A 24,804-nucleotide genomic window follows, 5' to 3' on the forward strand; every position below is an offset into this window, starting at 1 on the left:
CAATATAGCTGTTACTGTCTGTCCACAATTTAGAATAAAAAAATATTACAATAATCTGTTTATAATCATAACATAATAATTCAGAGCACTCAAAACCATTCAATTTATTTTGAGTTCAAATCGGTAAATTGCACAGTGGCTAAAAACAACAATAAAAAGTCCCCAACCTAAATCAACCTGCTTGCCATCTAAGACCACTCTTATGCAGTATAAATCTGGAAAATCATAATTAAATAATTGACAAAAACATACATTGTGTTTACCGTACACTGAATAACTTCAAAATAACACATTTTTGAACAGCCCACAGCATAATGTACAGTTATGTTTAGCAAAGTGTCACTGTAAGACAACAGTCCGTCCTAGTCCCCTGCCTCTTCCTCTTCCCCTGCTGCCCCCTCGCTGGGGACCCTGTCCTGGGGGTGAAAGGATCCTCATACCAGTGAAGCGGTCGTTGAGAGTCACTCCTGTCTGGAACCCATAAAACGATACATTTGCAAGTTTAGTTCCTTTCGTGAACACGATACGCTTACAGACTTCATCTAAATTACTGTGTTAAAATACTGTATTCCTTTTTAACAGATAATACATGTATGTAATACAGATAAACCAATGAATTTAGAGATTTTTTCTAACCTAATGGTGTCCTACCTGATTGATTGTGGCCTTTAGGTTATATCTAAGGGGAATGCCTTTGGGAGAGTAAGTTTCACCCCCTGTAGAAATAGAACGGTCCATAGTCTGCTTGGCCTTGGTGCTGAGAAACATTAAACACACATTATTGGACTAAATTACCGCAAATCTTAGTTACTGTGAAATAGGCTCTAAATAATAATTGTACTCACCCAGGCTCTGGGATGGCTTTAGCATTTGGAAGGGACACTGTTACGGTACAGCCAGTAGAGGGCGCCTTTCGCCAACTGCACAGAAAAGTATGACGTGATAAATTCAGTATATGGACTATATACAATACACGACAAGCAAAGCCAGGCTAACAGAGTATATTATCTCACCTCCTAGCTCTTTGGAACCTTTCCAGTTTCTCACTGGCTTGCATGGCAGAGAACTTAATGAAGGAGGGGTTTAATTAGAATTGTTCAGCATTTAATCAATATAAAATCTTAAATATTATTCAATTTAGAGGCTAAAGCACAACAAAATATCCTTGTGGGTAGCTGAAATGATACAACTATTACTGGGAAATGCTTGAGGTAGGTTGACATGTAGGAACAACAGTAAGTAGGGGGGGTCAGATGGCTGAGGGGTTAGGGAATTGGGCTTTTAATCAGAAAGTTGCCGGTTCAATGCAAAATGACGTTGTGTCCTTAGGCAAGGCACTTCACCCTACTTGCCTCGGGGGAATGTCCCTGTACTTACTGTAAGTCACTCTGGATAAGAACGTCTGCTAAATGTAAATGTAAGTACCCCTCTGTTGAGAACGAATGGACGGGCACTTCCTCGTCTCTGTTTTGGCTGGAATGGTGGGTTTCCCTGCTCTCTGGGTGGAGGGGCAGGCCTGACACCAAACCCAAACCACAACACAGAAAAAGTTACAGTAACATTTTAAAATGCATTTTTAGAATGCACTGCAAAGGCAAGAGCGATTACTATATGATACGAAATCATTCTGTGGATAATGAACAAAATCACACATCAGAGTATCAAAGCAAGCTGTACCTTCTCTGTGCTGCTGTGAGACTTCTGTTTCGCTGATAAAACACTCCCCTGAATAAAGGTTTGTGTTGTCCAAATTGAACCGTAGCCTTACAGGGGAGAAATAGAATAGTTTCATCTAAGGAACCATTTTTTCTGAACCAAAATATGCATAAATATCCACTATACATTTAGGTAAATTTGATCAAATCTCTCAATCACTTCTTGCAGTTGACGTAGCAGTTCTGGAACTATTTTCCGAGAGAAGGTTTCTGTTGGTTCCTGAACATGAGAGTAGAGTAATTTGTCATGAACATACCTTTGTGTTCATAGGATGCCTGTTTAAAGGACTCACTCCTTTAGCTCCAATGGCAGCCTTTTTAATGTTGAATGGCTTTACTTTGTAAAACCAGCGAGGGGAGGGTCCCATGTACTTTGATCTGTAGGTGCCTTAAAACAAGGCCATATTGTATAGAAAATCACCTTATTTCCCAGAGTGACAAGGTAATAAATAATGATTAATAGCATCACCATACAAAGGCAAATGAAACAGATGTGGTGATACCTTGCTGGCTTTGGCCTTGTCTGACAGGGAATCTTTGCTGGCGTCCTGTCTTGTCTAGTTTCCTCAGGACGTTGTGCTTGTTTGAGGCCCGTTGGTTTCGGGCCTTGCTGGTAGCCCTGTTCACTCTCTGCTCTTTCCTGTTCAGTTTGATGATGTCATCTGGCAATAAAGGGTAACGGACATGTGAGGCCCTCAGACTCTGAATCATAGGCCTTTTCGTGTCATACGAGAGCCTGAATCCATTATGTGAAAGGTGAGCTAATGAGCGGTAAGTTAACGGTGCATTTCAGTTTCTCTATGCATTACAAAATCCCCAGAGACATGTCAACATAATGGATTTGAATAGTGGGCTTAGACTGCATCTCAGAAAAACGAATGATTTAAAATGAATGATAATGTCACATATTAAAGCTAATTGGCAAATACATTTTAGTTTAGATTTTCAATCATCAGTGGTATACAGTGGCCATATAGAACCCATGAACAGCTGAGAATTGAACAGTGACACAATTAATGTCGAAACAACTCTGACGTGCAATTTAACATACATTTGACTCGTTGACAAGAACATTATCTGAACAAAGGTAAACATGCACGAATCAGGCGCTAACCCAATGACAAGTCTATTTTATCCGAGTTGCGAGACTCCAGCGACTCCATGGGCTCCGGGTTGTCCGGGTTGTCGCTGTTCGGTGGGTTGTCTGTAGTTGGGGTAGCGGTGGAAGAGTCGTCCATTATTATACGTGTCGAACGCGGGGATAGATTAAACCTTAGACAGACTGTCAGCTTTGTTGGGACAGTCTTTTCTAATCGCAATTTAGTTGAAGTCACTTTTATCCTTCTAATTTAGAATGATCGAGGTAGCCTGTAGTTTTTATTTTATTTTACCAAGTCTCTTCTCCTTACTTCTACTGCCACAATATCCAGAGCAACCCAACCCTTCAACGTTATGTATACGACCAACGGCATGACAGAACCAAATATAGCCTGTGCTCTAACAGTAGCCGCTGTCAAGGGCCTCACTGTAGACTAAATAGCGTGCTTGAGAGGACTGTTGGCATGAAGGACAAAAACACAGTCATGTTTGTGATTACATCCTTTGGTGGCAGACCTACGGTTTGGGACAACCATAGCCCTTTTAGTCAGACAAGCAACTAAAGCCTATAAAGCTACACTCGTCCATTTGACCTATAGGGACTGAATAACCCTACATGTTGAATTAGACTGCAGCTCGCCAAGGACGTGACTACCATTCTCGGTTAAGGATACTGTGTGCAATCTCACTGTAGTGAACAACCTATTCTCATTGATAAGAAAAGGCGTAAGTTAAATCTTCCCCCTACGCCCACGCCCTCTCAAGAGAAGCCCTACCCCTAAAGTCCCTGGAGTGTCTTTGCCTTATGCGCATGGGCGGAGAAACTGTCGCTGTTATTATTGTAAGAATAATTTCTCTTACGAAAATGGCGTCGAGTCACGGAGGTGTGGGAGCAGTAACGGCTCTTCAAAGCCATCATTATCCGAACGGACCTCAATGGAACCCGGGTATCAACCAGCATCAGCACCAGCTCCTGACGGCCCGTAGTTTAGACCGTGCTCTGGAGGATGCCGTGTGCTCCGGGATGTTGAATCTAAGCGGGAGGAAGCTGAGAGAGTATCCTGGAATGAGCTATGATCTTACCGATACGACACAAGCAGGTGGGTCTCTATTGCTTGGCACTCGTAACCTCTGTTGGTTTAATAAAATAGCCAGTAAAACCTTATTGTGCATGAAACAAAATTACCAAATTTGCTCGCAATTGCACAACGGTATGCATATTAAATTTGTGTTTACGCAACACTGGGGTGGCATGTGAGTATACACAAGGTTAACAACTCGTTTCCACAATGAACAATGTGCGGAATTCCACGTAATGTCTCTCAATTTAAAAGGGTGCTTGGAATGGAGCGGCAAACCTAGATTACAACTGTCTGCTTGTTTTGGTCGCCTCCTCTCAATCGCCCCCCTGTTGAGAGCATATGCATGAATGAAACGGGCGCACCCAAGCCAATGCGAATGAGCCGTTGTACACTAACCTACATTTCTGATAGCGATAACTAGCTGATGCGCACCAGGGTATATCACAAATGGGATATAGGCTACTGTAGCCTACGACTTGTTTGTCTAAGGCCGATTTAATTTTACGTTTCAGTTTAAGGGAGCATGACGCTCACTCAGATGGTGTTTTGTACCCGACAGCCCAAGACAAAAGAGTCTTCTCAGTCTAACCTACAGTACGGGGGCGCGTGCCTTGCTGCCTGCCACAGGAAATATGTGCCTATATCGGATCCATTTCTTTAATATTGGTTTAAGATCATATTTCATTCATTAAGAATACACGTTTTTTATTCCTCTGGATATGCAGTGGTAAATGTAGTGATTGATTAGAATTCTGCGACCATGTAAATCGCACACATCTCCAAATGATAAAGAAAGGTGTTTGGGTGATTTTCTTATAGGGATTTTTAGGCGAGACCTACACTAAGATAGGCTAGACATGCTGCCTGTTCACCGCAGTGTCTCGAGGTTTTTCTCTTGATTGTAGACTACACACATGCTGTTGAAAAGCTCAGTGATCTATGCGCTAAGATGGGCTGGCATCGGTTCCATCAGGAGCATTTTGATTCCATCATTAATCCTATTTTAGAATAAAGCATTGGTATGTGTGTACATTTTGCATGTCATTTCACAAGACTTCTTAGACATTATGTTACCAGTTTATAAGGGGAAAAACAAGGAACAACCAATTTATAGTGTTAAAATTGATTGAGTTGGTGTTTATCTGCTAAATACTTAAACCACACAGTTTCTTTTCCATCTATAGCCCAGCCCCCAACACCACACTCACTCACACACACATACATACTATTTTGTTTTGCTTGGTGAATCCAAGGCACCTAGCATCTGAAGCAACAATAAACTGACTGAGTCACTCGAAGTAACAATGTATATTTAGATTTGTCCCTTGGTCTGGTAGGGTTCTTTAGATTGGTGGAAAAAGCTCTGGAAATGCTATAGAGAAGTAATATGCTTGTTGTGATTCATTCGGCCTTTAGGGGAAATGGCAAAATTAGTAGGTTTGTCTAAGATAGTTCCTTGCTGTGTACAGGAATAACAAAAACATCTGATCACATGAGACCTTTGGAAAAACTAACCTACGTTATGACTGACATCCTTTGAATGACATTGTCAATTCACCAGTACACTACCATACATCCCTAAATGAATTACATAGCCTACTCAACTGCATCAGCGACGTTGATTTATTCAAACTTACTTTGAAGGGCTCTAGTTGAATTATACATGGTATTTCCTATCAAGCTGAAGTAACAAGCTGCTTGTGCGTCTATTTTTGGAGCGATAGGATGTGCTTTTGTTTGTGGCCACAGAAACAGTTAGAGTCAGTCTTCTAAACAATATGACTGGCCTGAAATGTACATTGGGAGATAGCATCAGCCTACACTGCTTCAGTACTAAAGCACATGTCACTGGGAAAGTATATCAGAGGTCTATGAGGTATATGAATCATACAGAGTAACTAGAGTTGGAGAATCAGTCAAGACAGGAAGTTAGGGGTCACATCAGCCTGAGCGTGCCTCGTGCAGGCGTGCACTGTGCTGAATGAGGTAGGGTGTGATGTCCACATCATTAACTGGGCTATATCAAAGAGAAGAGTTTCCACATTTGACTGCACAAAGGGTTAATTGTCTGCGGGAGTACCAGGGTGCTGGAATGTCATGGGGCATTGCGTGACATAATTACCTGAAAAATACCTCAAGTGTGTCTGCATACTGCAGGTGGACGGGCAGGGACATGCGACTGGCTAAAAATATCCACTTATCCACAAAGAAGTATCACTTTTCCTTTTGAAATGCATATTTCTCTAATAGAGAACTGCAGTGAATACCCCGTCACAATCTAAACTGTTTATTTAGACAAACTAACTAACTCTGACTCCCATTCAGGACCCTCCAAGATGGAGCTCTTATACTGTTGAATACATTCAGTGTACCGGCTACGATGTGTGTTTCATGTCCCACAAATACTTGGTTAATATGACTTAGGAACAATTCCTCGTACTTTTTGTTGGAGGTGTTCAAAGCGTTCCATCACAAAAATCCCATCTGTTAATGTCATGGAATGACCGTTAAAGTTGCACCCAGCTGGTATGTGAACAGGGAACACAGCTTGTGTGTCTTTGTGTGTGTGCTGTTTACAAAAGACGGACACAAAGAGAGAGAAAGGCGAGCTCACACAGTGGCGTCAGTTTGCTGTAGGCTGTTGACAGTTTGTCGGCAGTCAGTTTGTTTTCCCATGAGAATGTGTGAGCGTTGTAAGCTGATGCCCTGACCTTGGAGAGAGGGGGACCATAGTCTCAACTGGCCAAGATGTTGGAGCCAAGAAGCTAGGGTGCAGCTATATGCCTCAACCCTGGCCCAAGGGAACTAACACTCACTGCTAACGAGAGAGATCCTGCTCACCCTGTGGGAGCAGAATTCCAGCCTAGCCTCCCTCACCCTCCCTATCATCTTACCACCCTCCAAAATTCCACCCTTTAGTGGGACAGACAATGTTTGAGGAAATGCCTGGCCATCAAAGGTGAGAAGTGTGGACCGTAAACACTCCCCTGAGCCAGGAACCATGCAGGGCTTTGGGGAGGTTTCTGGTTCTTCAGCCATGTAACCTTTACTCCCTCAGGTGCGCTGGTCTTGAATGAGTGTCATGAGTGAGTGAACTGCTCATCTAAGCTCCCAGTTATCAGTTGGGCTTGCAGGTATTCTCCAGCATGTGTGGACATGTTAGCACCATACCTGTCAGTGAGATCAGGAAGTTGATCCTGTGTTTTCCAGAGCTCCTATAGACTGATGAGAATTCTTTCTCAGACATAATTCTATTAGGGTTCTTTATCTTGGGCCAAATGAATGTGATTATCTGTGGGGAACATGGCTAAGAATGGGCTTAATTCTGAGCGCTACCTCTGTTGTAAACACTGCAGAGGGTGTTTGTGTGTGTGTGTGTGTGCGTGTCGCTGACCATAAGTCATGTCTATCAGCAGCCAGCTCTGCGAAGATACTTATCAGATTAGACCAAGAGCCCCAACCATCTTTTTGATATCACCTAACATAATCTCTTTTGTCCGGCTGCTAAGCATGCACACTGAGGTGATGCACTTAGTTGGAGCCAGCCACTCAATGCCTGTGCTCTTTGACAATGTGACATTGGAAGAGAAATTGAAGGCTAAGAATAAAACTGGGAAGACCAGGAAGAGTCTTTGTGCGTGTCATACCATCCACCACAGGCTCATTGCTGTGGCCTGGTGATTAATGGCAGCCATTTTGCTCCAAAGCATGCACCCTACGCTTCAATACCCTTGGTCGAGCCAGGAATTAACAAGTCATTGGACCTGAAGGATATTGCCCCTTTGGTAGACACGGATAGCTCCTATACACTCCTGACAATAGCACCGTGCCTCAAACTAAACACATTTAAAGCTTTATTAATTAATGATCAGTTACATTCAAATTGCTGGTAACCTAGATCAACTCCATCACCCTACTCAGCCTTGTATTCAGTTAGACTTTCACTGTTAACGTCTACAGTTTAACTGTGAGCCTGGGTGTGAACATGGAGGAGAAGGAGGCTGCTGGGTGGAGCTGGGGGTCAGATGGCTGAGCGGTTAGGGAGTCGGACTGGTTATCTGAAGGTTGCCAGTTCGATTCCCGGCTGTGCCAAATGACGTTGTGTCCTTGGGCAAGGCACTTCACCCTACTTGCCTCGGGGGAATGTCCCTGTACTTACTGTAAGTCGCTCTGGATAAGAGCGTCTGCTAAATGTAATGTAAAGATGTAATGTAAAGCTGTGTTGAGTAGCCAGTCATCCAGGCAGACCCTGTCCTGCTGGTGCTAGCTGTGGCCATGAACTAACAAGCTGTAGCCCTGCTCTGCCTGCTTCGGCCGGCAGCCTGGCCCTGCCACAGATGGGGTTTGGTCAGGGGCCAGGATGGGGATGCAGATGGAGGTGGACAGCTCCACAGAAAAAACCCTCTTCCACCCCTCTTCCATCAACCAACGGGAGTCTCAGGAGTGGTCTGGCCTTTGTTCAGCCCTGCAGGGGCTGTGCCTCATACGCAGATGGGAGCCAGCGCCGTAATATTAGGGTCCACATCCTGGAGAGAGAGTTGTTGGGCCTCTATGGTCCTCGTGGGTCCTCCCTTGAGTTCTTCTCCCTGGCAGCATTTGTCTCTCTCTTGGTCTCTGTACACAGCTAGCTGTCTGGGTGTTGTCATCCACATGCTGCTGTTTGGGTTCTGATCACCGTTCTGGAGCAGGGCTTCTGTGAGTCTGTGTCATGGGAATGAACAAAGCCCTGTCAGAGATCAAGAGCTACACACAACACACACACACACACACACGTGTGTTAAGCCTCCGCTTCCTTATGTTCTGACATCACAGGAACCAGGGGTTATAAGTGTATTTTGATGGGTCATGCCAGAAAAGCAATCCAGGGCTCAATCATGTGGTATGCCTTGAGTATTAATGATTGATGTTCTAACGCTAGATCACTCAGCACAGAACTGGCACCATTGCTTTTCACAGGATGCTGAATTTGGACTGGATGCTTTGAAGTTTGTCATTAAGGTGTCTGTTTGTTGGTTGGTCTTTGTGTGCGGAATAATAATTTGGCGTGAATCTGGCTCTCTTTTTGCCTCAGAGGGAGAGATACAGAAAATAAAAGGCACGTGATTGAAAGCGAAAGGAATATATTTTTGGTAGCGTACTGCTGAATCAAATTTACTTCCCACAGGGCACTTTCCTGTTGGCCTGTGAGGTGGTTTCCAATTAAGACAATGATTAAAGAGCTTAATAGTTTAATTGACACTATTTTGGAGTTTGTATTAACATTTGGAGTGCGTAATAACAGGACTGAGGTATGTGGCTGTGTAATCCAGTGTGCTTGGATGTGAGTGTGCATGTCTGTGTGAGCACGTGTGTGTGTGTGTGTGTGTGTGTGTATGTATGTCCACGCCCATAGAGGCAGAGTAATTGAAAGCCCTGTGTGTTTATCAGGGGTTGTGCAGCTCCTCACGTGGGCTCCTAACTGCTCTGTCAGTCTGTGATTAGCCCTGGCTGCAGCACCGCCCGCCCGCCTCAGCAGAGACACCACCGCAGTGCTGAGGCCATCTCTGTTTGGTCTCGAGTGTGTGAAACGTGAATACAGGAATGAAGTCAACCTGTCACTGTGAATCCCGCTCACGGACGCTGTTGGTTTTGTCTTCAGAGGACATGTCTGTCCCCACCAGATGTACTTGTCTTAGACACGAGTGTCGTAGTGTCTGCTGACCTAGCATCTTCCAACGTGGATGAGATTAGGCTACAAGGTCACAACGCCATTTGAGGGCAGCCTCTCACCTCCAGATTGTTTTGTTCACAGGGACTGACACCTCAAATTAGGGAAGGGTGGAAATAGAAAATATAGTGGTGAGGTTACCGCCTCTCTTGGGTCCACTGGCCCCGTCTCCCCCCTCCACTTAGCCCAAGAGGGGTGTATCTGAGGCAGCCTACCATGGCTCCATTTGCAGACCTGCCTCAGGGGAGGTGTATATATGATACACGCTAAGTTCAGGGGTGCGGCTCATGAGCGGGAGTAATATGGTGTGACACGCCATCTACTCCACCACCTCTCTTCCTCTCTGGGTCTCGTACTCTCTTCTTCTCACCCTTTTCACACTTACTCTCTCTCTCTCTCTCTCTCTCTCTCTCTCTCTCTCTCTCTCTCTCTCTCTCTCTCTCTACGGCTCTGTCTCTCCCCCTCTCCTTTCTCCTCTCCCCATTTTGGCCGTCGCGAAGAAAGATGGTCCCTGGGGGGTCGTTCGGGGGGCGCAGGAGGTGTCTGGGGGGGGAGGGCTGGGTGGTTATCCTCCTTTTGGTTAGCAGCTGAGACTGGTAGTCTCCATCATCACCAACCCTAACCCTCCACCTGATAGGCTGTGAAATTACACACTAATGGGATTTCACCACAAGCACATTAACAGTTGGACAGGGTCGCACATGTGAACCGTGTGTGTGTGTGTCTGTGTGTGCATCTGTGTCTGTGTGTTTATGTGTGTCTGTTTGAGTGTGTGTCTGTGTGTGCGTCTCTGTGTGTGTGTGTGTGCATGTCTGTGTGTGTCTGCAGGTATATCACCTTGCTAGTCTTTGTGATGGCGCCTGCCAAACCGGAGGATACAGTTGTCCACTCGAGCTGACATGTAAGTCAACTTCCTGTTTGGTTTTGTCTGACAGAGATGTCCCTGTCACAGAAACTTCCCATCACAGACAGACAGGAGAACATGCTGATTTGTTGCTGTTGTGTCACCACCAAGCTGAGGACGAGCTCTGATTTCATCCTGTCAGTTGATTGGATGGGTGGAGTTGGGGCTCCTCCCTGCAGAGAAATTATCCGGTTGGAGCTGGGGAGGAAATTAATGGAAATGTAGGCATGCGGTTTACAGGAAGGGGTACTGAGACCAGACATGTGGGTAATGTAGTCTGAGGTTGGGACACCCCTTCCCTCTCTGTTCCTGTTGTGACGTGGGGGGGATACTGGCTACGTTCTCCCTGCTCCAGATGGACCCTAATCTAGGCCAGCCTCCGAATGCATGCCTGAGCTCATCTCTATCTGCATCTCTCCATCCCTCTCTCTCTCTATATCTCTACCTCTCTCCCTACCTCTCTCCTGCGTGCCAGTTCTGTGTGGACTTTACTGAATGGTCTGGCATCTGAATATTTCATGGGTAGCCCAGGTTTTCTTGAAGACGGAAAGTGGAGGTTGCTGGTTGGCTGGTGAGAAGCAGGGATTACAAATGTGGCCATCACTAATCCTCATGTTGTGGAATGGATAACTACACATAATTCAGGCGATTAACTGCTGCCTGTCGTACTGTCCACAGCTGTCTAGCTGATGAACTCGATACAATTTAACCGTCAATGGAAATGGGTTTACCTTGTAGCACATTATGCAGAGTTCAGTGTGTGCAGTTATAACGCGGAGGAGACAACTCATTGTGCTAGCGCTGCGGTAATGATGGTGACATGGTGAGTTGACGTTTCCTCATAGGAGGATATTGAGTCACGTGATCACTTGTGTTCTTTCGAAGATTGAGCTACCTGAAAGGTTTGTGTGACTGAAGGAGATACTAAGTGCTGTACCTGTGGTCCAAGCCCTTCCTGCAGATTGTTCCAACCATGTCTGCACACGGCAGGGAAGCAGTGTGTACACAAACTACCCTGTGGATCAACACGTATCTTTTCCAAACAACACGCCTACTTCTAGAATAGAGGAAGGCAAAACGTCATTTTCTGTAAATGAAGAAATGTCCCCCTTTCCAGGTGAGTCAAACTTCGGGCACAGGCTTACTTTAAGATGTCTCTGTCATCTCTGCCCAGACTAGCTTGTCTTTTTTGTGAGCCGAAACACTGGGGTCTGTGTGATCAAGCTGACTGTGTTCCACGGAGAGAGAGAGAGAGAGAGAGAGAGAGAGAGAGAGAGAGAGAGAGAGAGAGAGAGAGAGAGAGAGAGAAGGGGGGGGGTATCTGACTAGCATTGATGTTGGTATCGTTCCCTCACTGCCTTTGATGATGCGTCTCTGCCACGCTGCATCTGAAAAGATGGTCGCCTCAGGGAACACTCGTTCTCATGTGCTCAGCTGGTATGTCCCCAAAAACCAGGAAGGGAGAAACGGTTCTCTCTTCGCAGGGGAACTGAAGCTGAAATGGAACTGATTGGGGGTTTTAACAAATGCACGCAAAAGACAGTCCAATTCTGTGAACTTGCTTGATGTAAGGATACTTTACAAGAGACTCAGATTATTGGGAACTATACGGATGTACCTACAGTCTCTCTCAATGACCTTGTTTTAGAGTATAAGGATGGGCACCTGGAAACCAGGAAACTGTCAGCTGTGTTGACACATATACTGCACTCCTACTGCTTACTGAACCCCCCCTTGCAAAAAATGCACACGCACACACACACACACACAAATACACACACATACACACATACACACACACACACAGTTGAGGCCAGATTAGGGACAAACTGTCTGTCCGTTTGAGGAACTTTCAGTATATTTTCCAGTTAGGTCAGCACCAGTACTCTCCTCTGCATGCACACAGTCCAAGACGAGCCGGGAAGAAACGCAGGCTCACACCCGAGGCAAACAGAAACACTCAGAGCCAGAGACATCTCTCAAGACGCATTCACTCGCCGCTCCCTCCTGGACCCGTGCTGTTGCCATGGCATCGGCAGTGCCTTTACAGAATCCTTCATGAAGCTCTGCAGCTCCACATTCTCCTTCACACACAGGCTGGTCTGAGATCAGCTGCCTGAGGCACACAGAGCTACAGACACGACTGGGTGAATCTCCAGACAGGCACCCAGGCTATCATACCCAGTCTGACATCAGAATGTATACCATAAACACACCGTAACACAGACTAGCCTTACACTATACAGAATCATGACAGATGTATGACTGCACATATTGGAGGAATGTCAGACATGTGAAGTGCAAGTGTGTTGGACTCCCTAACCCAGGTTGTTTAGTGTGATCTACAGCTCGTGAACGCAGTGTGGCTAGTCGTGGGTGTCAGTCCAATTTATGAATGAACTGAGGTGCAGCGAGTTTCTCTCTGAGCCGTGGAGGCCCGCCCCCTCCAGACGGCGCCTGATTGGCTGGCAGGAGCATCTGTCAGCAGGACTTGAAGGGCTTTATGGGAGTGATAGAGTGTGCTTGACTGGCCGTCACATCACATCACACATTGGTCCTGCTGCCTCACAAGGGCTCTCTCTGGAGCATGACAGCGTGTTCATAATTCATGTTCTGATTCACAACCCATGAAATTAGAGCACTCCCGGAATCGAATTAGCAGCTTAGTGCACTGCCTTCAAGGACAGCCCAAACAGGAAGACGTTTCTGTATGATATCGAATGCCAGGTGGAGAATGTGTCAACACCAAATCTATTACGCAGACAGAGCTTGTAGCAGAGCACTCATGTTGGTTTGATCGATACCAGAAACACTTTGAGGATGGATGCTGCATGGATGCATCCGACCCGAGCAACAAGACTGTAGTTGTGTGAGTGACAGAACGAACAAGACAACATGCCATAACAGCAGACCTGACTTTCAGAAAGAGCCCTTGTTCTCATTGATCAGTCATTTAGACATATCGACCGATCGAGACTTCCTGGAATCAATCCACCCTCCCACATCAGTCCAATCAGACTCAACTCACAGCAGCTATAGTTGCACTCTCAGAATACAGTCCGACTCGGTGTGTGCTCGTGATGGAGAATATTCTACATGTCCTCAAAGTAAACCCCAGGTCAGACCAGTAACACTGTGTTTTTCTCACTCCTTCCGGCCCTCAGATCTGTCCAAGAACCGTCTGACGGAGATCCCTCCTGAGGTGTGTCTGTTTTCCCCCCTCGAGTCCCTCAACCTCTACCACAACTGCATCAAATGCATCCCAGAAGCCATCATCAACCTGCAGATGCTGACGTACCTCAACATCAGGTCAGTGAGGGGTCACGTGATCCCTGTCGTAGGCCCCACAGGAGGCCTGAATCCCCAGACCAGGGGTCAGGTCCAGATTTACTGCCGTTTCATGAGTCATTACAGTGTTCCTCTTTCAGTGAATTCACAAACATGAACTGGCAGAAGCATTTCCTCTTTCACTTACCAAAACAGGCCTTGAAATAAGCCAACATGCATAGACACAGACAAAACACTGTCACATAAACAAGAATAGTCTTGCTACATTGATACTGTATGCATATCAAATAGAGCTGGTCTTCTCTTACACATGGTCAAGAGTTCTGTGTAGATCCTGGTTCACTGAATCATTGATATTCCACCCACACTATGTACCTGAACACAGAGACTGACCTTCGAGGCATGGCAGTGTCCTGTCATACAAATGTTGGTTGGCCTTACCTGTATTTTGTCTTTCTACAGCCGGAACCTTCTCTCAACATTGCCAAAATACCTGTTCAACCTCCCCCTCAAAGTGCTGGTTGTGAGCAACAACAAGCTTGTGTCAATCCCAGAGGAGATTGGAAAGGCCAAAGAGCTGATGGAGCTGGTAAGCATGGTTTGTATGAGTGTGTCTGTGTGTGTGTTTGTCTGTCTGTCTCTATTTGTGGGTGTGTGCATGGGTCTGTTTGTCTGGGTCTGTGGGTGTGTGAATGCATGTCTGGACCTGTGTGTGTTTGTCTATGTAAGACTATGCTATGTCTCTCCCTGTAGGACATCAGCTGTAATGAGATCCAGGTGCTGCCCCCTCAGGTGGGGAGGCTTCATGCCTTAAGGGAACTCAACATCAGGAGGAACTGCCTTCAGATGCTGCCTGAGGGTCAGACTCCACCTGGTTCCTGGGCCCCACCTGTCACATGATTCTACCTGGTTCTCCATGACCTTGTTCATGAGAATGTCTCCCTCCAGTAAATCCTCTGTGGAGACAAAGTGAGCTATGGGTATTTTACCATATCCATCTTTCTCTATCCAGAGCTGGCTGACCTGCCCCTCATCAGACTGGACTTCTCCTGCAACAAGATCACAGAGATCCCTCCAGTCTACAGGAAACTCAGGCAGCTGCTGCACATAGTCTTGGACAACAACCCTATGCAGTCTCCACCTGCACAGGTGTGTGTGTGTGTGTCTGTCTGTGTGAGGATGACTATTATATACAGAAATGCTCAACATGTCCCTTTAGCTGAGACTTTGTGATAATTATGTTATGGCGCCATCTAGTGGTGACTTGTGTTCCCTTTGGCTGTGTATTCATGTATTTAATTATTCTTTCATTTATTTACTATATGTCTTAATACACACAGAGACATATTTATTTGACAATTTACAATTATTTGTATATTTTAGATCTGCCTTAAAGGAAAGGTGCACATATTCAAGTACCTGAACATCCAGGCGTGCAGGATGGATAAGAAACCTGACTCCCTGGACCTCCCCTCCCTGGGAGGCAAACGGGGATGCCTCCCCCAGCCACTCACAGACAGGTACACGCCCCCCTCTCAGTGCATCGCAGCCAATCACATCAACAGGATCCTGCATATGCACCGCCCACCGTCACGCTTGGTTTTTCAATGCAGCATGGAGGACTTCTACCCCAGCAAGAACCACGGCCCTGACTCTGGTATAGGCAGTGACAACGGGGACAAGAGGCTTTCTACGACAGAGGTCAGAGGTCACTTTCTCTCTCCCGACTCGTCTGAGCTCATCGCTCGGCTGTAGCGTCCTAACGTCTATGCGTGAAAACAGAACCTCAAGACTTCCCTCTGGAGAACAGCTCCCCCCTCAGCTCCTCCCCCTCCTCATCCCCGCCCTCATCCTCTCTTCCTCTCTTCAGCCCTCGGACGACGACACTATCAGCCTGCACTCTCAGCTGTCGGAGACGGCCCGCGCCGACGCCCTGTCACTCCTCTCCAAGATGGACTCCTGCAAAGGTATTTCATGTCAAGACAGCAGCCCGGCTGTTCTTATCTGAACGGTTTATAGAGCATGACAGTAAACGTAGTGTTGTTCCCTTAGATCAAGACCCCTATGACTTCATAGAGCCCAACCCAGATGACGATGCTGGTCTGTCAGAAGGCGACATGCAGCAGAGCAGCCCTTATGTCACCTGCATAAAGGTCCACTACATCCCATTACTGCACCAGAACACCACTACGACGTTCACTGCCTCTATGTTCCGTGGCTATACATTTTCCATGTGTTTCAGGAATTGGAGAAAGTCCTTAATAAGTCACACCAAAGCAAAGATAAGGAGAGCTGGAAGGAGGAGTCTGGGTAAGACATGTTAGACGACAGACACTGCTTTGTAAACATCATCATCTGTCATCTTTCTTGTCATCATTTTTGTTCTGAGAGTGACAAGAACATAATAATATCAGATTTTCTGGATCTGATATCTGCAGACCACAGAGGGAACAGACAGATCAGTGGCTGAGATAGGACATGGTATTATTCCAGATTATGTCTGACGCTAGCTCAGACATTAGATAGCCGCAACATGAGTCATGAAAAAAAATTATAGTCCAGAGTGTGAAACAGTGGACCAGACGTTAGCAGGTGTTTTCTCATCGTGTTGATTTCCTGTCTTTCTGGGGCTCCCAGCTCCGATAAGGAACAGTTGGCCGAGGAGGAGGAGGATGAGCTGAAGGAGGTGCTGGACTTGAGGAAGATCGCTGTGCAGCTTCTCCAGCAGGAGCAACACAACAGGTGGGAGACTGTCCACAGACACAACCACAGACACAACCACAGACACAACCACAGACACAACCACAGACACACAAACACACCCAGCTGCTCCGCCCTGCCTCATTTCATATCTGCACATGGTTGCATATCTCCCCTGCCCTCATATCTCCGTGTCCTCATCGTGGCTCAGCTCAGCATCCACCCATCTCCTCCGCCTCCTTCCTTTCTGATATCAGAGGACAAGGAGGGATGGGGGTGGATGTGTCTTCCTGCTCAGAGCCACCCAGAAAGCGTGACAGGGTAATGGAATAATAGGTATTCTCTGACAGTTCCTGGAAACAGGGGTTCTCTTGAACAGAACTGGCAGAAATGTATGATCATTTTGTGATGTCATCCCTAAACAAAAGCACTGGCTCATGCACCCGAATTGCTTCCCACCCTCCTATATCATGTTATCTCTTTTTTCTCCCTGCGCCTAACCTCTCACCTGCTGTTCCTGTTCTCTTTACCTGCTTCCTTCCTGTTCCTGCTCCCTTCCTGCCTCATCCATCTCCTGCCCCCCCCCGCCTCCTCCCTGGACCTGACTGGTGCATACGTGATGACTGACTGGTAGACGGCGCTCCTTAATATGTAGAGCAGAGAGTCTTATTCACCGGAGAAGGGTAACTGGACGAGCACACAGGTAGAGCGAGAGAGCGACTGTGTGTCAGTGAGACTGTGAGAGAAGCAGAGTGCGTGGAGAAGAGAGAGGGTTCCAGTTTTTGTCGCCGGTTAAAGTCAGGAATTAAAATGTTCCCCTCCCCCATACCGAGACGGCATGTTTTCTTTAAGTATTTGTTTTTTTTTGTGTGAGTGTCTAGCACGTGTTTAGAACGTGAACAAGTGTTGTGCCTCCGTAGAGAGCAGAGAGCTGTTGGCGGTGTTTAGGGGTTCTGCCGGGCCGTGTGACCGAGCCTGCATGTGACCTCCTGTTCCTCCACAGGTTCCTCAGTCACTCAGGAAGCTCCAGCAGCAAACAGAGGTCTCAATCCCAGGCCACGCGCAGGTAAGCATTCAGCCTCACTGCCGCACGCTCAAACCCTGGGTACACATGCGCAGGGCAACCTGCTACGTCACTTAATGGATGTTACGGGGTCACATTCCACCTCCCCTCTAGAAGTGGACTTCCCAGAAGTTGCAGTCCAGAAGGGTTTGCTGTCCACTAGTGCGCCATCATAGGTTCCTGACCACAGTCTGAACACAGTTAGCTGCTTTAAACCGCTCCAGAGTTTCAGATTCTGGATTCTGACAGTTGATGACTTGTCTGTAGGTGTTGATATTTGGTGTCTCTTCCAGTGCTTCTCTGGATGAAGGCAGCAGTGGAGCATCAGTACTTGGTGGACAGGTTAGTGTTCCACTAGATTGAACATGTCATGTTTCTTCACTGTTGCTATTTTGCTATGAGTTGTTTGTTTGTTTCATCAGCAGCAGTGCATTCATCCATGTCATGTTTCAGTTTCCATGTTATTCTCTCTCCATGTTCATCGGAAAGGATCCCGACCTTACAGACGACGACACACCTTTCTCTGAGGTCATCCATTTCATCCATACATTGGTCCTTCTCACGCTTATCATTTAAGTTCTTGAATGAGATCATATTTATTTGTTTGGTATTTTCAAATGAAAAGGACACATTTGTTTTCCGAATATCGCTATGTGAGGCATGGAAGTCAGCCATAATCTTCTTCCCGATAAAGTTGTGGCTTAACAGTAAATTAACCGGGGACGTTTGTTTAGCTGATGTTATCTAGCCAAAAGGCATGTTCCAGCATGTTGACCTTCATCCGGATGTGTCTCTGCAGCCATCATCATCCTGCTCTTTCGATGGCAGCATCAAATCTGAGTCAGACACAGAGGCCAAGTGGCCAGAGCTACCTCCCGTCCTCAACCAGAACGAGGAGCGTAGGAGGAACAAATACCTTAGAAAAGATTATCTCAAGGTACGAGCCCATTCACGCTCTTCTTCGTCTGAATCCCTACCTAAATGTTGGTTCACGCTCTAGTTCCATTTAATAGATAGTGGTATACGTGTAGTTAAATACCATGCTGGCTCTTCACAGACAATAAACCTTTGTTCCATTCTTGATGGTGTACAGCAAATCCTGAACAGCAAATGTAACATTTTAAGGAACAGGAAACAGTAGATTTTAAATTTTCATTACTTCAGAACAGTTGGGTTTTAATGGTCTGGTTGAAAAGACTTAACATTAACTGTTGTTAATATTTAGTTGTGACACATTTACATTTCCTACTGCATAAACAGTGAATCATGATCCAATTTTGGTTTCTGATCTTGAAAGACAAAGACACATTATCATTCAACTATGAAATAACTAATTTCATGTCATGACTCATCAAATCTGGGACTCCCTTAACAGCCAACAGTTGAACAACTTCAACTGCACTACGGTCATTTGCACCAGGACCTCAACATTTCACAATTTCACCCATCACTGGACATTGTGTGAATGTTCTACTGAGGATTTCTATTATGAATTTAACACATTTACATTTAGTCATTTAGCAGACGCTCTTATCCAGAGCGACTTGCAGTAAGTACAGGGACATTCCACCCGAGGCAAGTAGGGTGAAGTGCCTTTCCCAAGGACACAACATAATTTGGCACGGCGGGGAATCAAACTGGCAACCTTCAGATTACTAGCCCGATTCCCTAATCGCTCAGCCACCTGACACCCATTAGTGTTGAATTCTGAATTAAGTGCTAAGGTTTTGCATCAGGTCAAGTGTAATTTTAAGAAAAGCGTTGACCTCTGTGTGCTATGAACACCAGAAATGTATAATTCTTGGATGTGCTGTGGACACTAAGACTACTGCAATATTATTCTGGCCAATGACTCACACAAATCGTACAGAAGTTTCTGTCCAGCACTCTTCAATGAAACTGAAGCAAGTTGACATTTGTGGTTGCCAAAGTTGCCATAGATATAGAGATTTTGGAGATTTATGGAGATGAAACTGCTTGAGTTGCCATATGCCTTTAGTTTGGGACTCCATTCTGTCTACCCCGAGGGGATATTTTCTCAGGACTGATCCCTATCAATTGTTCTGTATATTTGACTCCCTAGAAGGAAAATATGTCCAAGTAACGTAACGTAGCGTAACGTAAACACTAAATTTAATTTTTCTCTTCCCCAGTACAAGTGCCAGAGTGCCCGGAGGAATTCAAGTGGTAATGAAGAGTGTGAGGTAAGAAGGGTAGTTTCAACAATAACAATACGTGAACTAGGCTGTACCATACACAATACTGTGAATGTTTTTGAACATGCTGCTACAATCCTGTTTTATTTTCAGGAGGGAATGCGCAGCTCTGAATTCAGCACAACCCTTACTGTATTTGGTTTAAAGCCAAGATCAGGTGAGTTGTTCCGAAATGTCCAATGTTGTGTGCAATAATATTGTCTTAGACTTTTACCCAGAAATTCTGTGGAAAACATGGTCCCGCCTCAAGTTGCGGTTAGGGTTTTTTTTGGTTTGTATTTCTGCAGAAGGGAGGTGTGAGGATGTGCAGTTGCCTGGCCTCTGGCGTAACTCTGGCAGTTTGGGAAGATAATATGATTTGTGAGAATGACATGATATGCTGTTATACATTTTAGAGAACCTTATCAGCATTTGACCTAAGAGATCCATTACTTCTTTAAAAAAACGTTTTCTTCTATCCAATTTTGCAAGCAAATAATAGGAACTATAAATTGACTTTACGTTGGACGCTGGTACATGAGGTAAATTGATGACAACTTTAACTTGTGTTGTTTTTTTTATTTTACAAACCATGTTTTATGTGAAATCAGACACAAACACAACTTAATTACTGTTTCTCTTTTTTTCACATTACCATTCTAGAGACGTATGGTCCAGTGACTAAATCAATAAGAATGCTGATTTAACCTCACATGGAAAGTGGTGGAGTAGAGTTCCTTGGGATTTAGATGTCAACAAATAGTTTCAAAAGCCAGAGCAGGTTACTTAAGTGCTGTCTTAATAAACCTATCCAGTGGTTTTTGGTAGAGGATGTTAACATGCAAAGATGAGGCTGTTTATCCTCTGTAGAAGAGAGTACTGAGGTACACTTTTCAGGGAGTACAGGATGTCCATTGTTAGTATTCTATAGCTGTGATCCGTAGGAGTTCTGTGGAAGCCGTAAGCCAGAGAGCAGAGAGTTCATGTTTTTTTTCACACTGGACCTCGCCCTGGCTGTTCCTGGAAAAGAGGCTGGAGCCCCTGATAGGCTCTGTACAGGGACGTCCCTAGCAGGCAGAGCCGTGTGTCTCTGTGTGGGTCCTCTCTGTTGTGTCATGTCTGCTGGTGAATCCGGCCTGTTCTACATTTACATTTAGTCATTTAGCAGACGCTCTTATCCAGAGCGACTTACAGTACAGTAAGTACAGGGACATTCCCCCGAAGCAAGTAGGGTGAAGTGCCTTGCCCAAGGACACAACGTCATTTGGTTTGCACAGCCGGGAATCGAACCAGCAACCTTCTGATTACTAGCCCGATTCCCTAACCGCTCAGCCATCTGACTCCCTGTTCTGTCTGCCCCACAGCGTTTAGCAGGAGCAGCCGCCAGGAGTTTGCCTCCACAGACCCCAGTTTCACCATGCGGAGGAAGATGGAGCACCTGAGAGAGGAGATGGAGCAAATTGGCATCTTACGGCAGGTCGGAAGGCTCAAAAAACATGGGACAAACCAAACACAAACACACAAGCATAAAAGGACACTCAGTGACAAGACACTGTAGGCCCACTAGCAGACAGACTCGGTACATTACCATACGGATATAAGGGAAAACACTGCAGGCAGACTTCACAGCAGCTGTAAGGGCCTTTTATACTTTCACATGAGCAGATAAAGACAGAGACAAAGAGTTCTTAGAGCACCAAAGGGAAAACAACAGGGCGCACCAAGACATGTTAAGCTCAAAAGAGATCAATGTAAATATTTGTTTCCCGTCATATCATTCTCACTTGAACGTGTTTAGCCATGTAGCCTTCTTAAATATAGGGGGGGGTGGGGCTCATAAACGAGATTTGACATGAGCTAAATCCATCAGCTAAATGCGTATTTGTCATAGATCATCAACAAGGCTTAAGTAGTACAAATGTGTTTGAGGTCATATGGCTGCTTAAAGTCAATGAGCAAGGCAGGCTGTTGGGACTGTCATAAGAAGCATGACCACTTGGCTGTTTACATACATAGATTCAGTTGTAAAAATGATTCCCAAAACTGCTACCTTAATTCCAGTTCCACTGGTCCTTTCACTCCCTCCACCAATGTCCTCTCCTTCTGCGCAGCCTTACACACCCCTCTCAGCCATCACACGTAAACACTGTGGTAATGTGTCATCTGTGAAGTGGATTTTCCAGGGATTCACAACGATGTGCACTGAGGCATGACTAACGTGAGTGTGTGGTCCTGTTTAGAACCTTGAGTCCAGACTGAAGGTTCTGCTACCTGACGATGTTGGGGCGGCCCTGATGGACGGCGTTGTTCTGTGCCATCTAGCCAATCACATACGTCCCAGATCTGTAGCCAGCATCCATGTGCCCTCACCTGCAGTGGTAAGCCCTCCCTCTTCAGTAGTGGCAACACATGATAAGTCAATCACTCAATCAATCGCCCAATCACGGTCTGTAGGGCATTTAACCTGTGTTCTACACATTTTGCCTGTGGTGGCAGTTTGATGAAAATTAGGCTTTTTGTGGCATTATTTTTACATTTTAGTCCAAGTAAATCTTCATACCATTAAATGACCTAGTTTGTTGCATATAAAATAGGAACATGCATGTGTCTCTCAAAAATGATGAGGTGTTTCTAAACTTTTGACAGGTACTGTACATAAATATTCTGCCTTTATAGCTCTCAACGCAATTAAATGCAAACATGCCTCTGCAGAGGACCTCGCTTCCACAGTAAATCATGTGTCCTATTTCTCAGCCAAAGCTCAGCATGGCAAAGTGTCGTAGGAATGTGGAGAACTTTCTTGATGCCTGCAAGAAGCTGGGCGTTCCGCAGGTAGACACACTGTTATCCACACTCTTTTTCACCGTCAAGGGCTTCAAGACAAAACATTGATCATGCGTGTGCTTGTGTGTTTCTGTCTGTCGGCGTCATCCGTCAGGACAAGCTGTGTCTGCCCCACCACATCCTGGAGGAGCGTGGCCTTGTGAAGGTAGGAATGACTGTTCAGGCCCTGCTGGAGCTGCCTGCTTCCAAGCCCACCCAGCTGTCTGCTGTTTAGCACCAGGCTGGGCCCTGCCTCCACTCCCCAGCCCTCAGCTGGGCCCTGCCTCCACCCCCCAGCCCTCCACCCCCCCTCACATGAGAGACCTCACCACTGGGGACCAGGGAACCCAAACGGATGACGGCCCCCAAGGCCAAGGGACAGGAGCCCGCTACCAGCTGACGGAGCCACGAGAGGGGAGGCCCTCACTCTCTTATATGATGTCGGCTGGCTCCTGCCTCTACTCCATCAGATTCTCAGCTTGTGTCCCATAGGGGGTCCATACTGTATGTGTGTAGAGAATATGTGTGACTCTGTATGACCAGTGTGACCTGCACAAGGCACAATGACCTTGTGAGAGGTGATGAACCGAGTTGGGTCAAAGGTCAGACGACAGGGGGAACCTAGAAGAAGAGGAAGACCAGTTGCCATGGCTATTTCCCAGAGACTGTTGAGACTGGAGTAGCCAAATCTGACCTGACAAGACTCCCAACCCCTCTGTGTTTCAGACCGCCATAGTGAAGTGAAAACCGTTTTAATGTATGCACTCACTTTTTCACTTAGAGAAGTGAACTGCATGCTGGTTCACCAGCCACAACACAGATCAAGTGGCCCTTGCACTTGTAGCTTGATTTTGCTTTGACACAAGTAGCATTCTACAGATATTTGTGATCATGATGATAAGAATGTTCTGTTCTGCATTTCATCTGGTATTTTGGCCCAGAGCAGGAAGTTGGGTTCATGTTATTTCTCTTCTGGCCTGGGAAAACCCAGCCAGAGCCAAAACTAACACCACCTAGACAGTCTGTTTGGGGATTAGAAGAAACGCTTGCTTGGAAAAACATAGTATCTATGATCAGAATGGCTTCAGCAGAAGAGCAGAAAGGTTTGTATTGTAGCAGGTGCTTAGCCACTTCACCTGCTGTGTTACATGGTCTTCTGCTGACTACTGCTGTTGGAATGAGCTGTTCCTCGTAAACTCAGTAGTCACAGGAAACAACAGACTGTAAATATAAGACTACTGTGACTCCCAGCAGCTTTGATGCAACCTTCTGTGCTTGTTTTAATACAAGTTTAAAGCACAAGTTGATCAGTCAGGATATTATTATGTACAATGTACTTACTGATGTGATTTTATCTGTCGGACAATTTGGTGCAACTTAAGAATGTTTTGTACATTTTTTTTCACTTGTTCCTTTTATTTGAGTTGGATTCACAGCAAAAACAGTATGCTTAATGCAAATAGATACACACAGACAACTCTCTAAGAAACTGTATATCAGGGAAATTATTTATGTATTTATTTTTTGGTTGTATTTTTGTGCTTTTGTATAATTTGTTGTGTGTTTCAACCCTGATAACAAATTAAATAATGTTCTGAGGGTTTTTTAGCTCTGATTTGTTTGCTGTGATGTTTGTTACCAGATCTTGAAGGCTCTGTGTAGTTGTTTTGATTTCGATTACAAAAAAGTATATCTATGGTCATTGAATCCAAATGAGCCATAAAACATCTTGTTCACAACTACATTTCATCAAGCTGAATGATTCTCAATTGTGATAAACAATTTTTACTCCCATTCACTTCAAAGTCTATTTGCTCACATTTCATTACGTCCATTTTTGGCTGCCTTCCTAGAGCAGAATGCCTTACAGTTCACCTACCAGCCCGTTCATGCTAGAACTGGCCTATCCAACAATGATCTGTTTCTCTGGAAACACCCTGCTCACACCTACTTTCTCTTGGATGAACTTGGAAGTCATTGTTAATCTGGGTATAATGTACCAAGTTACAAGTTACAAACCAATCAAAGCAGCATGACATCAAGGCTGGAACAAACAACAATTGATTTGTCCATGTGTTTGTCTCCAAATATCCCTCATTTTATTCAACATGTGATATTAGTTTCCGGTGACAAGGAGATGTGATTCTTTTTAGCATTTGTCCTTGCAGGTCATTCTTCAGAGGGCCATTCCTTGCATTAGCCATGTCGAACACACAGTGCATCAAGTTT

At 45.5% G+C, this 24,804-nt stretch overlaps 2 protein-coding genes across 6 annotated transcripts; one reads left to right on the top strand and one right to left on the bottom strand.

Annotated features, from left to right (window-relative positions):
• Positions 1 to 86: 86 nt before the first annotated feature.
• si:dkey-17o15.2 (UAP56-interacting factor) lies at positions 87 to 3,187 on the bottom strand. The gene is made up of 9 exons (XM_062485618.1): positions 2,830 to 3,187; positions 2,219 to 2,377; positions 1,973 to 2,103; positions 1,678 to 1,763; positions 1,426 to 1,516; positions 1,014 to 1,066; positions 846 to 920; positions 652 to 757; positions 87 to 471 (listed from the first exon to the last, which is right to left on the bottom strand). Exons 1-9 carry the CDS (start codon positions 2,951 to 2,953, stop codon positions 340 to 342), a joined length of 957 nt encoding a protein of 318 aa, XP_062341602.1. The 5' UTR covers positions 2,954 to 3,187; the 3' UTR covers positions 87 to 339.
• A 448-nt stretch (positions 3,188 to 3,635) lies between these two features.
• lrch2 (leucine-rich repeats and calponin homology (CH) domain containing 2) lies at positions 3,636 to 24,185 on the top strand. 5 transcript variants are annotated; one of them, XM_062485612.1, is made up of 22 exons: positions 3,636 to 3,913; positions 13,671 to 13,815; positions 14,257 to 14,383; positions 14,548 to 14,653; positions 14,807 to 14,943; positions 15,178 to 15,314; positions 15,408 to 15,495; positions 15,665 to 15,761; positions 15,847 to 15,947; positions 16,037 to 16,104; positions 16,432 to 16,536; positions 17,129 to 17,197; positions 17,498 to 17,560; positions 17,851 to 17,899; positions 18,047 to 18,085; positions 18,357 to 18,494; positions 19,711 to 19,761; positions 19,867 to 19,930; positions 21,117 to 21,229; positions 21,993 to 22,130; positions 22,507 to 22,584; positions 22,691 to 24,185. In XM_062485612.1, exons 1-22 carry the CDS (start codon positions 3,679 to 3,681, stop codon positions 22,808 to 22,810), a joined length of 2,268 nt encoding a protein of 755 aa, XP_062341596.1. In that variant the 5' UTR covers positions 3,636 to 3,678; the 3' UTR covers positions 22,811 to 24,185. The 5 variants fall into 5 exon arrangements, with proteins under 5 accessions (XP_062341596.1, XP_062341597.1, XP_062341598.1 ...); XM_062485613.1 differs by lacking the exon at positions 18,047 to 18,085; XM_062485614.1 differs by lacking the exon at positions 17,129 to 17,197.
• The last annotated feature ends 619 nt before the right edge of the window (positions 24,186 to 24,804 follow it).

The sequence above is a fragment of the Osmerus eperlanus genome, chromosome 19 (genome assembly GCF_963692335.1).
Source record: "Osmerus eperlanus chromosome 19, fOsmEpe2.1, whole genome shotgun sequence".
NCBI classification, from domain to species: domain Eukaryota; kingdom Metazoa; phylum Chordata; class Actinopteri; order Osmeriformes; family Osmeridae; genus Osmerus; species Osmerus eperlanus.

Bases quoted from the DNA above. Each gene is read 5' to 3' on its own strand.
- si:dkey-17o15.2 (XM_062485618.1), bottom strand. From the start codon at position 2,953: ATGGACGACTCTTCCACCGCTACCCCAACTACAGACAACCCACCGAAC. The intron at 2,104-2,218 runs GTATCACCACAT...CCTTGTTTTAAG, and splicing joins ACAAGGCCAAAGCCAGCAAG to GCACCTACAGATCAAAGTAC. The intron at 1,517-1,677 runs GTACAGCTTGCT...GTTTGGTGTCAG, and splicing joins CTCACAGCAGCACAGAGAAG to GCCTGCCCCTCCACCCAGAG.
- lrch2 (XM_062485612.1), top strand. From the start codon at position 3,679: ATGGCGTCGAGTCACGGAGGTGTGGGAGCAGTAACGGCTCTTCAAAGC. The intron at 13,816-14,256 runs GTCAGTGAGGGG...GTCTTTCTACAG, and splicing joins CTGACGTACCTCAACATCAG to CCGGAACCTTCTCTCAACAT. The intron at 15,496-15,664 runs GTCAGAGGTCAC...TCCTCTCTTCAG, and splicing joins AGAGGCTTTCTACGACAGAG to CCCTCGGACGACGACACTAT.